Below are 14832 nucleotides of genomic sequence, written 5' to 3' on the forward strand. Positions count from 1 at the left end.
TTTCAACAGTTCGCTGCCTGCACCCGCACGCCCGACTAGCATCACCACCCTGGATGGTTCCGACCTAGAATATGTGGACATCTATAAGTACATAAGTGTCTGGCTAGACTGTAAACTCTCCTTCCAGACATATCAAACATCTCCAATCTAAAATCAAATCTAGTCGGCTTTCTATTCCGCAACAACGCCTCCTTCACTCACGCCGCCAAACTTACCCTAGTAAAACTGACTATCCTACCGATCCTCGACTTCGGCGATGTCATCTACGAAATAGATTCCAATACTCTACTCAGCAAACTGGATGCAGTTTATCACAGTGCCATCCGTTTTGTTAATAAAGCACCTTGTACCACCCACCACTGCGACCTATATGCTCTAGCCGGCTGGCCCTCGCTACATATTCGTCGCCAGACGCACTGGCTCCAGGGCATCTACAAGCCCATGCTAGGTAAAGCTCCGCCTTATCTCAGTTTACTGGTCACGATGGCAATACCCACCCGTAGCACGCGCTCCAGCAGGTGTATCTCACTGATCATCCCTAAAGCAAACACCTCATTTGGCCGCCTTTCGTTCCAGTTCTCTGCTGCCTGTGACTGGAACGAATTGCAAAAATCACTGAAGTTGGAGACTTTTATCACCCTCACCAACTTCAAACATCTGCTATCTGAGCAGCTAACCGATCGCTGCAGCTGTACACAGTCTATCGGTAAATAGCCCACCCAATTTTACCTACCTTATCCCCATACTGTTTACATTTATTTACTTTTCTGCTCTTTTGCACACCAATATCTCTACCTGTACATGACCATCTGATCATTTATCACTCCAGTGTTAATCTGCAAAATTGTAATTATTCGCCTACCTCCTCATGCCTTTTGCACACAATGTATATAGACTCTTTTTTCCGCTACTGTGTTATTGACTTGTTAATTGTTTACTCCATGTGTAACTCTGTGTTGTCTGTTCACACTGCTATGCTTTATCTTGGCCAGGTCGCAGTTGCAAATGAGAACTTGTTCTCAACTAGCCTACCTGGTTAAATAAAGGTGAAATAAATAAAAATAAAAATACAAATTTAGGAAGCATGTGAAGGAAGACATGATCTGGACCTCAAGCCATCAACCCTGGTCTTGGGAGAGCTACAGGCTTTTGTTCCAGCCCAGCTTTAACTAACACACCTGATTCATCACAACGTTCATTAGGCATCAGGTGTTAGTTCTGGGTCCCCAACCGATTGTGTTTCTTTGTTCGTGTATTTGCATTATTTTTTTAACTTATTTTGTACAACTTTGCTGCTCCCGTCTTTTATGACTGATAATAACTTCTGGACATCAGGACTGCGATTACTCACCACAGACTGGCAGAATCCTTTTTTTCCTTTAACGAGTCTGACGAGCCCGACGCAAACGATATACAATGTACTGCTTTCTCTAGAACAGGCCCAGATCCCTGTGATTTGCGTGAAGAGGAGGCAGAGAAAAGGGGGCCAAAGGGTGGGCTGCCTTCTGAGAATTCGTAGGTAATCGAATAAATGCCCACTTCCTTCCATTCTGCTAGAAAACGTGCAATCTTTGGAGAATAAAATAGATGACCTACGTGTAAGATTAAGCTACCAATGTGACATTCAAAATGGTAACATCTTATGCTTCACGGAGTCGTGGCTGACCAAAGACACTATCAACATACAGCTGGGTGGTTATACGCTCTACAGGCAGGATAGAACAACGGCGTCTGGTAAGAAAAGGGGCGGTGGATGATGTATTTTTTGTAAATGACAACTGGTGCACTATATCGAAGGAAGTCTTGAGCTGCTGACAATTTTGTATTTTTTATTTATTTCACCTTTATTTAACCAGGCAAGCTAAATAAGAACAAGTTCTCATTTGCAACTGCGACCTGGCCAAGATGAAACATACCAGTTCGACACATACAACAACACAGAGTTACACATGGAATGAATGAACAAAACATAGTCAATAATACAGTAGAACAAAAAGTTTTTAAAAAGTATATATACAGTGAGTGCAAATAAGGTCAAAGGGAGTTAAGGAAATAAATAGGCCATGGTGGCGAAGTAATTACAATATGGCAATTAAACACTGGAATGGTAGATGTGCAAAAGATGGATGTGCAAGTAGAGATACTGTGGTGCAAAAGGAGCTACAGTGCCTTGCGAAAGTATTCGGCCCCCTTGAACTTTGCAACCTTTTGCCACAGGCTTCAAACATAAAGATATAAAACTGTATTTTTTTGTGAAGAATCAACAACAAGTGGGACACAATCATGAAGTGGAACGACATTTATTGGATATTTCAAACTTTTTTAACAAATCAAAAACTGAAAAATTGGGCGTGCAAAATTATTCAGCCCCTTTACTTTCAGTGCAGCAAACTCTCTCCAGAAGTTCAGTGAGGATCTCTGAATGATCCAATGTTGACCTAAATGACTAATGATGATAAATACAATCCACCTGTGTGTAATCAAGTCTCCGTATAAATGCACCTGCACTGTGATAGTCTCAGAGGTCCATTAAAAGCGCAGAGAGCATCATGAAGAACAAGGAAGGTCCGAGATACTGTTGTGAAGAAGTTTAAAGCCGGATTTGGATACAAACAGATTTCCCAAGCTTTAAACATCCCAAGGAGCACTGTGCAATTGATAATATTGAAATGGAAGGAGTATCAGACCACTGCAAATCTACCAAGACCTGGCCGTCCCTCTAAACTTTCAGCTCATACAAGGAGAAGACTGATCAGAGATGCAGCCAAGAGGCCCATGATCACTCTGGATGAACTGCAGAGATCTACAGCTGAGGTGGGAGACTCTGTCCATAGGACAACAATCAGTCGTATATTGCACAAATCTGGCCTTTATGGAAGAGTGGCAAGAAGAAAGCCATTTCTTAAAGATATCCTAAAAAGTGTCGTTTAAAGTTTGCCACAAGCCACCTGGGAGACACACCAAACATGTGGAAGAAGGTGCTCTGGTCAGATGAAACCAAAATTGAACTTTATGGCAACAATGCAAAACGAAAACGTTATGTTTGGCGTAAAAGCAAAACAGCTCATCACCCTGAACACACCATCCCCACTGTCAAACATGGTGGTGGCAGCATTATGGTTTGGGCCCTGCTTTTCTTCAGCAGGGACAGGGAAGATGGTTTAAATTGATAGGAAGATGGATGGAGCCAAATACAGGACCATTCTGGAAGAAAACCTGATGGAGTCTGGGGTCTATATCACGGGGTCTATTCGATGCTAATGCAGAACACCACAGGATGTTTTTGTGCTGGTCAAGGGCAGACAAGTCTGGAGTGAACCAAGGGCTATATCTATTCCTGGTTCTAATTTTTTTTTTTTAATGGGGCATGCCTATTTAAGATGGTGAGGAAGGCACTTTTAAAGAATAACCAGGCATCCTCTACTGTCGGGATGAGGTCAATGTCGTTCCAGGATACCCCGGCCAGGTTGATTAGAAAGGCCTGCTCACAGAAGTGTTTTAGGGAGCGTTTGACAGTGATGAGTGGAGGTCGTTTGCTCGCAGACCCATTACGGATGCAGGCAATGAGGCAGTGATCACTGAGCTCTTGGTTGAAAACAGCAGAGGTGTATTTGGAGGGTGAGTTAGTTAGGATGATATCTATGAGGGTGCTCGTGTTTACGGATTTGGGGTTATATCTGGTAGGTTCATTGATTAATTGTGTGAGATTGAGGGCATCAAGCTTAGATTGAAGGATGGATGGGGTGTTAAGCATGTCCCAGTTTAGGTCACCTAGCAGCACGAGCTCAGAAGATAGATGGGGGGCAATCAAATCACATATGGTGTCGAGGGCACAGCTGGGGGCAGAGGGTGGTCTATAACAAGCGGCAACGGTGAGAGACTTGTTTCTGGAAAGATTCATTTTTAGAAATAGAAGCTCAAATTGTTTGGGTACAGACCTGGATAGTAAGACAGAACTCTGCAGGTTATCTTTGCAGTAAATTGCAACACTGCCCCCTTTGGCAGTTATAGCTTGTCGGAAAATGTTATAGTTAGGAATGGAAATTTCAAGGTTTTTGGTGGTCTTCCTAAACCAGGATTCAGACATGGCTAGGACAGTGAATAAAACAAACTTAGGGAGGAGGCTTCTAATGCTAACATGCATGAAACCAAGGCTTTTACAGTCAACAAATGAGAGAGCCTGGGGGAAGGAGTGGAGGTAGACAATGCAGGGCCTGGATTAACCTCTACATCACCGGAGGAACAGAGGAGGAGTAGGATAAGGGGACGGCTAAAGGCTAACAGAACTGGACGCCTAGTACATTCAGAACAGAGAGTAAAAGGAGCAGATGTCTGGGCACGGTAGAATATATTCAATGCATAATGTACAGACAAAGATATAGTAGGATGTGAATACAGTGGGGGTAAACCTGTGCATATAGTGATATTGAAAGAGATATTGTCTCTAGAAATAGCATTTAAACCAGGTGATGTCACTGCGTGTGTGGGGGGTGGAACTAAATTGTTAGCCGAGGCGTGTTGAGCAGTGCTAGAGGCTCTACAGTGAAATAAAACAATAGTTACAAACCAGAACAGTAATCGACACGGCATGGTGACGTTAGGGAAAGGCATGCGTAGCCAGGTGATCATACAAGCCCAGTGCGTGACTTCAAGCAGCACGGGGCCAGCAGGCTAACAGAAAGGCCTTCGAGGGATGACGCGACGGAGGGAAGTCTGTTGTGGCCCCCTCGTGCAGTTACATCAGTGGATGGATCAGCAGGGCTCGTGTGGTAACCAGGCCAATTGGCAAAATATGTATAGAGGCCGAAGAAATATGTCCGAAGGGCCTCTTAAGTCAGCAGTCCAATGTGCTTAAGATAGCTAGCAGACTGCAGATTAGCGGCTGTGCGTTCAGGGGTCGTTAGCTGTTATAATTCCAGGTGGAAAAAAATATGAAAAAATATCGTAATAAAAATGTTTATAACAAAGAAAATAGGTTCAGAGCTTGCGGTAGGAATCCGGAGATATCGAGAAGAATAAGGCTGACTAGCTCTGGTTTGAGTCATGCTGTACAGACTGGCGAGAGTTGTCCGGGATAAAGGTAGCTGATGACCGCTAGCAAAGGATAGCTGACTGCTAGCTAGTGCTCTAGACAGCTAGCATTCAGGGGACGTTGGCTGCGAAGGTCGGAAGGTGAGAAGGTTCAGAGCTTGTGATAGGAATCCGGGGATATGGAGAGAAAAAATAGGTCCGGTATGCTCTGGTTGAATCGCATTGTACAAACTGGCGAGAGCTTTCCGAGCTAAGGTTAGCTGATGACCGTTAGCTGGCTAGTTAGCTGGCTAGTTCATGTTGGAGAGATTCCAGTAAGAGGGGAAGAAAAACTTTAGAGAAAAAGCAGGTCCAAATCACATTGGGTGAGGCGGGTTGCAGGAGAGTATTTTGAAATAAGGGTTTAGAAAAATATAAAAAGATATGCGAAGAAAAATATATAAAAATATATATACATGGGACACGACAAGATAAAGCACAAATACGCCTGACTGCTACAATATCTTGGATATTTAACAATTACAACAAATGACAATTACAACAATACTGAATGAACACTTATTTTAACTTAATATAATACATCAATAAAAGCAATTTAGCCTCAAATAAATAATGAAACATGTTCAATTTGGTTTAAATAATGCAAAAACAAAGTGTTGGAGAAGAAAGTAAAAGTGCAATATGTGCCATGTAAGAAAACTAACGTTTAAGTTCCTTGCTCAGAACATGAGAACATATGAAAGTTGGTGGTTCCTTTTAACATGAATCTTCAATATTCCCAGGTAAGACGTTTAGGTAGTAGTTATTATAGGAATTCTTGGACTATTTCTCTCTATACCCTTTGTATTTCATATACCTTTGACTATTGGATGTTCTTATAGGGACTTTAGTATTGCCAGTGTAACAGTATAGCTTCTATCCCTCTCCTCGCCGCTACCTGGGCTCGAACCAGGAACACATTGACAACAGCCACCCTCGAAGCAGCGTTACCCATGCAGAGCAGGGGGAACAACTACTCCAAGTCTCAGAGCGAGTGACGTTTGAAACGCTATTAACGTGCACCCCGCAAATTAGGTAGCGATTTCACATCGGTTACACCAGCCTAATCTCAGGAGTTAATAAGCCTTTGGTCATTAATATGGTCGAATCGGGAAACTATCATTTAGAAAACAAAACATTTATTCTTTCAGTGAAATACGGAACCGTTCCGTATTTTATCTAACGGATGGTATCCCTAAGTCTAAATATTGCTGTTACATTACACAACCTTCAATGTTATGTCATAATTACGTAAAACTTATTAGTTCGCAATGAGCCAGGTGGCCCAAACTGTTGCATATACCCTGACTGCGTGCAATGACCGCAAGAGAAGTGACACAATTTTACATGGTTAATATTGCCTGCTAACCTTTCTTTTAGCTAAATATGCAGGTTTAAAAATATATACTTCTGTGTATTGCTTTTAAGAAAGGAATGGATGTTTTTGGTTAGGTACACGTTGGAGCAACGACAGTCCTTTTTCACAAAAGCGCACCGCATCGATTTATGCAACGCAGGACACGCTAGATAAACAAGTAATATCATCAACCATGTGCAGTTATAACTAGTGATTATGATTGATTGATTGTTTTTTATAAGATAAGTTTAGTGCTAGCTAGCACTAAAGGTGGTTAAAGCATTGGACTAGATTGAATCCCTGAGCTGACAAGGTAAAAATCTGTCATTCTGCCCCTGAACAAGGCAGTTAAACCACCGTTTCTAGGCAGTCATTGAAAATAAGAATGTGTTCTTAACTGACTTGCCTCATTAAATAAAGTTGTAAATAATAATACAAATAAAATCGGCGTACAAAAATACATATTTCCGATTGTTGTGAAAACTTGAAATGGGCCCTAATTAATCGTCCATTCCGATTAAATCGGTCGACCTCTACTACAGAGGGTAGTGCAAACGGCCCAGTACATCCAGGACCTCTATACCAGTGGGTGTCAGAGGAAGGCCCTAGAAATTGTCGAAGACTCCATCCACCCTAGTCATAGACTGTTCTCTCTGCTACCGCACAGCAAGCGGCACCGGAGCACCAAGTTTAGGTCCAAGAGGCTTATAAACAGCTTCTAACCCCAAGCCATAAGACTCCTGAACATCTAGTCAAATGGCTACCCAGAATATTTGCATTGCCTCCCCTCTTTTACACCACTGATACTCTCTGTTGTTATCATCTATACATAGCCACTTTAATAAATCTACCTACATGTACATATAACCTCAAATAACCATTGCCCCCGAACATTGATCCTGTACCCCCTGTGTATTGTCTCGCTATTGTTATTTTACTGCTGCTCTTTAATGATATGTTACTTTTATTTCTTATTCTTATCTGTATTTTTTAAAGCTGCTTGTTGGTTGTTGGTTAGGGGCTACTAAGTAAGCATTTCACTGTAAGGTCTACACCGGTTGTATTCAGCACGTGACTACTATTTGATTTGCATCCTGTGATTTGTGTCCTGTCTTCTACAATGTCTTCTCGCCATCTCATCAGCCTGTGACTTGGACACACGTACAGAGCATAGCTTACTGCATTAGAAAGGACATACTGTACCATACGCAGACACGGACTTTTAGTCTCTACGGGTAACGCAACACTGGAAAATGGAGGCAAGAGAATGTAACCCAAATCAAAGCTCCTGCAGCAAGACCAGGCACAACACCTCATCATAACATGCTGCTGCAGACAGAGGTGGCAGTCTTAAAATAAACATAAGGTATCACACACAGTTAAGAACCATCGGCCTTGCAGCAGAAGCGGTCAATGTCAGACATAAAAATCAGGGCAGCTCAGCCAACCTCCCTCCCTCTCGCTCTCTCACGCCTCAGATAGCAGTGGCTCACTCCCTGCCAGCCCTAACACACACAGTCATTACTGTCACACACACACACCAACCGAGAAGTGGGAGATTTAACTGGGTCAAACACACACATATCTTCAAAGCCACACACACCTAATCAATAACATACACACTGGTCATCGAGAATATATCACCACATCAAACACAAATGCAATACATTACCTACCATACATGCCAAGCCTTTTGTGCGGTTACAGGAACTCCCTTAAACGCCATTACATCCTCCAGTAGCCCTCTTCTTCTCTCCCTTTCCCTCCCTCTATAGCTCTATCGCTCCACTACCAGGCAGATAATGCAGCAGGATTGTCAGCTTGCCTTTCCTCCCCCCTCTCTCTCTCTCTCCACTCTCTCCGTTCTCTGTGTCACTGATTCCTATTGAGCAGACGGCAGCACTAGAGAGGAGAGAGATGACAATAACTCCAGGCAGGCAGGCAGACACCCTCTCTCCTCTTCCTCCCCCTCTCTCTCGCTCTCCTCCAGCTGAGAATCTGCTCTATGGTCACACAGGAAGGAGGATTCTCATCACCTGACTAATATGCACCAGTCAATTACTCTCATCCTCCCTCTCACTCTCTGGGTTCTGCCTTTCTCACAGCTTACATTGTGGGGTAGGTGTGAGTTGTAGGTACAGTAACAGCTGTTGGTAACTGGCAAGACATAAATTCTATGCAAAATGGCTGAGTGTTTCCATAGGTTGGCTCATTGATTTCTTTTACATGAAAATACTAACAGCATTTCTAAACTGTTACTATGGCTAAGCCTTTTCTCCATCCAGAAAACGCCACTGCCTTCCTCCCTCGTCCCCCCGCTCTGTCTTGAAGGAGGAAAAGCAATTGTCGCTAAGGCCGTATGCTTTGAGGTCTCCACCCCTCCCTTCTCTCTCTCCTCCTTTACACGCTCATCACTCAGCCTCCCTTCTCATTCCTCTTTTCCCTCTACCCATACCCTCTCCATCTCTCCTCCCTACCCTATTATTTTCTCTCTCCCTCTCTCTGCTCACACCTCCTCCTCCTTCTCTCCATAGATAACTGGGCCAGTGTGTGTGTGTGCACGCCTGTGTGGCTGGCAGGGTGCCGTAGAGCTCAGTGGGGAGTGTATGTGACTAAGGCAAGGGAGGACGTGCAGCACGTGTAAAGCCTGTTCAGTTGAATACGGCTTCTTGTACACACACACAGTCAGCAGCCAATCAAGGGCAAACCAGGGCAGGACCAAAAACACTAGACACCTGGCTCTTTCCCCTCCTCTCCCAGGGAAGGGTGTCCATCCTGGTCCATCTCACCAGTCTGAGAGAACCCATCCTGTGTACAATCTCCCCATGGCTCTTAGTCTCTCAAGACAAAAAGGGTTGCCTCCCACAATGTAGGAGCTTAACATGTCTGTATGTATACAACATTACTTTGGAATAGAGGAAAGGGCACAAATAGGAGCTAGCAAGATTGAGATCACAGATGTTATATTTAATGAGTGCCTTTCGCAAGAGTCTCATTTGCATGAGCTTCAGCAATATACCGTATAACAACAGTATGATTTTAGATATATAGATGTTATTGTGAAGTGTAAACGTCTAGGAGTAACAACGGCTCAGCCGCGAAGTGGTAGGCCACACAAGCTCACAGAATGGGACTTCCAAATGCTGAAGTGCATAACGTGTACAAATTGCCTGTCCTCAGTTGCAACACTCACTACAGAGTTCCAAACTGCATCTGGAGAGCACGTCCGCAAAATAACTGTTCGTCGGGAGTTTCATGAAATGGGTTTCCATGGCCGAGCAGCCGCACACAAGCCTAAGATCACCATGCTCAATGCCAAGCGACAGCTGGAGTCTTGTAAAGCTCGCGGCCATTGGACTCTGGAGCAGTGGAAACGCGTTCTCTGGAGTGATGAATCACACTTCTCCATCTGTCAGTCTGATGATGATGCCAACTGTAATGTTTGGCGGAGGAGGAATAATGGTCTGGGGCTGTTTTTCCATGGGTCGGGATACACCCCTTAGTTCCATTGTTGGAAAATCTTAATGCCACAGCATACAAGCATTTCGCTACACTCGCATTAACATCTGCTAACCATGTGTATGTGACCAATACAATGACATTCTAGATGATTCTGTGCTTCCAACTTTGTGGCAACAGTTTGGGGAAGGCCCTTTCCTTTTTCAGCATGACGTTGCTCCCGTGCACAAAGCGAGAACCATACAGAAATAGTTTGTTGAGATCCGTGTGGAAGGACTTGACTGGCCTGCACAGAGCCCTGACCTCAACCCCATCGAACACCTTTGAGATGAATTGGAACGTTGACTGCGAGCCATGCCTAAATCGGACAACATCAAACCGACCCTTAAATAATTAGCGTAAACAATAAATCAATCATTCCATTTTGGCAATTGCATTCACAAATTCATGCAATTGTTTTTAGTCTTTGCTGTAATAATAATGTTTTTAGTCTTTGCTTCCCGCTCAGCCCAGTCAAAACTGTTCGCTGCTCTGGCCCCCCAATGGTGGAACAAACTCCCTCACGACGCCAGGACAGCGGAGTCAATCACCACCTTCCGGAGACACCTGAAACCCCACCTCTTTAAGGAATACCTAGGATAGGATAAGTAATCCTTCTCACCCCCCCCCCCCCTTAAGATTTAGATGCACTATTGTAAAGTGACTGTTCCACTGGATGTCATAAGGTGAATGCACCAATTTGTAAGTCGCTCTGGATAAGAGCGTCTGCTAAATGACTTAAATGTAAATGTAATATAGGTTTAACCAAAACAAAAAAACTCTTGTACGCTAAATGTATTTAAATGTTGTTTACATTGTTCCAAATGGTCAGATAAATTATATTGTAATCTAACAGCACCTGTTTGGGACACAATATGCAAGCAGCTCCTTATCTTCTCTTACTTGATCTCCAGTATTTTCCACAACTAGTCAAATTTATTCCACACATCTGACTCTCCCTTTAACTCCTGAGAAACCAGTAAACAAGCCCCGTTTCATGTTAAATGTTCATGTTAATCCATTTTGCTGTCACGTGTTACGGTGTTCAGAGCTTGTTATAACCAATTTTTTAATGTGATTGTGATATGCTATAGGTCCGGCCCTATCGATGCATACACGTGTCACGTAGTAAAGAGAGCAAAGGTCAAGGGAAAAGGGAATGTTTTTCCTTAACAAACAAGGCATTTTGGTAACAGAACTTTTCAGTCAGAAATTATTGTAATTGTGTTGCAGCTTCAGCAACACGATAAACATAATGTTCTGTGGTGGTCGCTGCAGCAGGTATGAGAGAGGGAGAGGGTGATAAACACTGTTGATGTTCTGTGGTGGTCGCTGCAGTAGGTATGAGAGTACGGGTGCTAGTCACAGTCACTCGCTGGTCATTTATTTTATTTTTCATTATTCTTTTTTTTACACAACACAGCAAGTCTGTGATCGGCACAACCAAATCAATTGCAGTAGGACTCCATCTAGTCATTTGTGTCTCTTAATTATTTAATCAAACAGTGTGCTTACAGCATCAGACAAGCTCAGTGCATATAGTTGATTTGATTAAAACACATAGGATGCATATATATGGAAAAATACCCGTTTAAAATGTTCAATCAATCATTTGGTCGAGAGAACAGACCGTCACCAAAGATGATTTTTTAGTAAGGGACAGCTTAGTCCCCGAATAAATAAATAAAATCAATGTCAACTGAGTTGTCTGTTCTTTCGAAAAATCGATTGGTCTGCATTTTAAGACGTGTATTTTATATATACTGAACAAAAATATAAACGCAACATGTAAAGTGTTGGACCCATGTTTCATGAGCTGAAAAAAAAAAGATTACAGAAATGTTTCACACACACAAAAAGCTTATTTCACTGAACTTATGTGTACACATTTGTTTACATCCATGTTACTGAACATTTCTCATTTTCCAAGATAATCCATCCACTTGACAGGTGTGGCATATCAAGAAACTGAATAAACATTAGATTAACCTGTTGAGTGTAGGGGGCAGTATTTTGATGTTTGGATTAAAAAAACGCACCTAAATTAAACTGGCCCAGAATCTAGAATATGCATATATTATTGTCAGATTAGGATAGAAAACACTCTAAAGTTTCCAAAACTGTTAAAATATTATCTGTGACTATAACAGAACCGATATTGCAGGAAATCCAAACCGGAAGTGCTGTTTTTCCTGAAATCTCTCTGTTCCAATGCCTACTGTCGCTCCATTTCAAGGGATATCAACCAGATTCATTTTCCCATGGCTTCCCCATGGTGTGAACAGTCCATAGACATAGTTTCAGGCTTTTATTTAGAAAAATGGGCGAGAAAGATCAGATTGAGTCATTGGATGGCTGGGTGCCAGCAGCGTTTGCATGCTCGAGCAGCTTGGAGCAGACATTTTCTCGCTCTCTCCTATTGAAGAAGCTACAGTCCCAGTTGAAATATTATCGATGATATATTGTAAAAACAACCTGAGGATTGATTATAGAAAACCTTGACATGTTTCTACGAACTTTACGGATACTATTTGGAATTTTCGTCTGCCCGGTCTTGATCTCTCGAGCCTGTGGATTTCTGAACATTACCTCCATTTGGTTGGCGTGTTTTTGGATATAAAAATAATCTTTATGGAACAAAAGGAACATTTATTGTGTAACTGGGAGTCTCGTGAGTGCAAACATCCGAAGATCATCAAAAGTAAGCGATTAATTTTATTGCTTTTCTGACTTTCGTGACCAATCTACTTGGCTGCTAGCTGTTTGTAAAGTTTTGTCTACTGAGAGAGATGTCCTTACATAAACGCTTGGTATGCTTTCGCCAAAAAGCTTTTTTGAAATCTGACACGCCAGGTGGATTAACAACAGGCTAAGCTGTGTTTTGCTATATTGCACTTGTGATTTCATGAAAATTTAATATTTTTAGTAATTTAATTAGAATTTGGCGCTCTGCAATTCAGCGGATGTTAACGAAAATGATCCCGGTAACGGGATGGGTGCATCAAGAAGTTAAACAGCATGATAAAACACAGGTGCATCTTGTGCTGAGGTCAATAAAAGGACTCTAAAATCTGTCATTTTGTCACACAACACAATGTCACAGTTGTCTCAAGTTGAGGGAGCGTGCAATTGGCAGGAATGTCCACCAGAGTTTTAGCCAGAGAATTTAATGTTAATTTCCCTACCAACATCATTTTAGATAAGTTGTTCTGTCTGTAAAAAAGCCTTTTTGTGGGGGGGCTCATTCTGATTGGCTGGGCCTGGCTCCCAAGTGGGTGGGCCTATGGCTGCACCCCTGCCCAGTTATGTGAAATACATAGGGCCTAATTTATTTATTTCAATTGACTGATTTCCTTATATAAACTATAATTCAGTAAAAATGGTTGCATTTATATTTTTATCCAGTACACATAGTTACATAGAACTATAAGAAATTTAAGATTTGTCCAATTCTATCCAGCTCATGGCTCCAGCTATGCATGTGGTTTGCTAACTTGCGATATGTCAAGATCAAGGTTCTTTGGTTACAGCAGAGATATTCAGTCTCGTCCTGGATCAAGATCCCTGTTGCGTAAACAGTTTTGTGCATAAAAAAATTGAAATTATATATTTTGGGAAATAGCGCCCCTTGTGTGCACATTCAGTTATACAGCATACCCCTGTATGGTACAAAAAAGTTATGACTATCAAAATCTGGACAACACCCAACCCTATTGTGGATACCATTTTTATGTCTCGGTGTCCAGTATAAGGAAGTTAGAGGTAGTTTTGCGAGCCAATGCTAGTCTATGGATATTTGCTAGCATGCTAACTTCCTTCATACTGGACACAGAGACATAACATTTTTATACACAAGTCGGACTTTGGGAAAGTAATATCCCAAAGTATTCCTTTACTCCCAGACATAGTGCTGTTGCTGCCCTAGGTCTGGGACTTCAGAGAGAACATGGCTCCTCTGACCACTTTCAGTAGCACATGAATCAGACGCAAACATGTGTATCCATCCACAGCCAACCCAGCTATGTAGTGAAGCTACAACAGGTATTTACAGTAAGTCACAATCTAGTACTGGGAAGTATGGGAGCAAAGGAAACAAAACATGAGGCGGACTGTATTTCTTCACATTTGTTTCACTTGCAAGCTATAGCACATAATATTTTACAAAAGTACGCTAAAGGGCCATAGAGAAAAGTCTGCTTCTTGTTTTCTTTATTGCCAAGGAAAATAATCTGGTATTGTAGTATCGCGATATGGGTATTGTGACAACACTACTGTCTAGGGTGATGGAATTCAACATGCTGGGAGGGAAAGCTGCAGCTGAAGCGGCCTTATTTGGACAGATCCCTCAGGACTATGACCATTAGCAAATATACTGCATGCAAACCATAGTTACAGCCTTGGCTGGCTGTAAAAGACTACTCAGAAACAGTCAAAAGCAGACAGACTACTACAGCTAACCCTTCTATGAGCTCTACTGGGAATAAGAGCACACCTATCAAATGCACATGCACATGCACACAGCTAACACCTATCAAATGTATGGCAGCTCCGACACTGTCTGGGTCAGAAGCCCTCAGGTTGGTGTGTGCATTTCTCTGTCTGGTCTGGACAAAACAAAAGTATACATTCACAAGGGAATAGAAACAGAGAGCCACCCTGGCTTATAGTGTCAATGGCACAACACAGGTCTACACACCCGCCAAACAACACACTATTCTTACACTTAATCCAGCAGGGAAGATAGCCTGTCTCATATTTTACCATAGGGTCATAGAGGACCTGTTTTGAACAGGTAGAAGAGAGGCTGCTCACCCCATTAGTTACCGAGGGCGGGGCCTGTTGATATTTACATGACATTTCAGTCATTTAGCAGACGCTCTTATCCAGAGTGACTTACAGTAGTGAGT

The 14832-nt window shown here is 42.5% G+C and overlaps 1 protein-coding gene across 5 annotated transcripts in view; it reads right to left on the reverse strand.

Moving 5' to 3' along the window:
- The window catches only part of kdm6a (lysine (K)-specific demethylase 6A), a 79504-nt gene that overhangs the window by 34571 nt on the left and 30101 nt on the right, over positions 1–14832 (reverse strand). Inside the window, exon 1 of one of the 5 annotated variants that reach the window (XM_046363086.1) lies at positions 8104–8478. The exons of the other annotated variants lie outside the window; for them this stretch is intronic. Within the exon in view, the coding sequence (XP_046219042.1) occupies positions 8104–8106 (3 nt within the window). The 5' untranslated portion in view covers positions 8107–8478. Of the gene's footprint in view, positions 1–8103; positions 8479–14832 lie in introns of those variants that run through there. 5 annotated transcript variants of the gene reach the window in all.

Source organism: Oncorhynchus gorbuscha, linkage group LG01 (genome assembly GCF_021184085.1).
Source record: "Oncorhynchus gorbuscha isolate QuinsamMale2020 ecotype Even-year linkage group LG01, OgorEven_v1.0, whole genome shotgun sequence".
Lineage (NCBI taxonomy): Eukaryota > Metazoa > Chordata > Actinopteri > Salmoniformes > Salmonidae > Oncorhynchus > Oncorhynchus gorbuscha.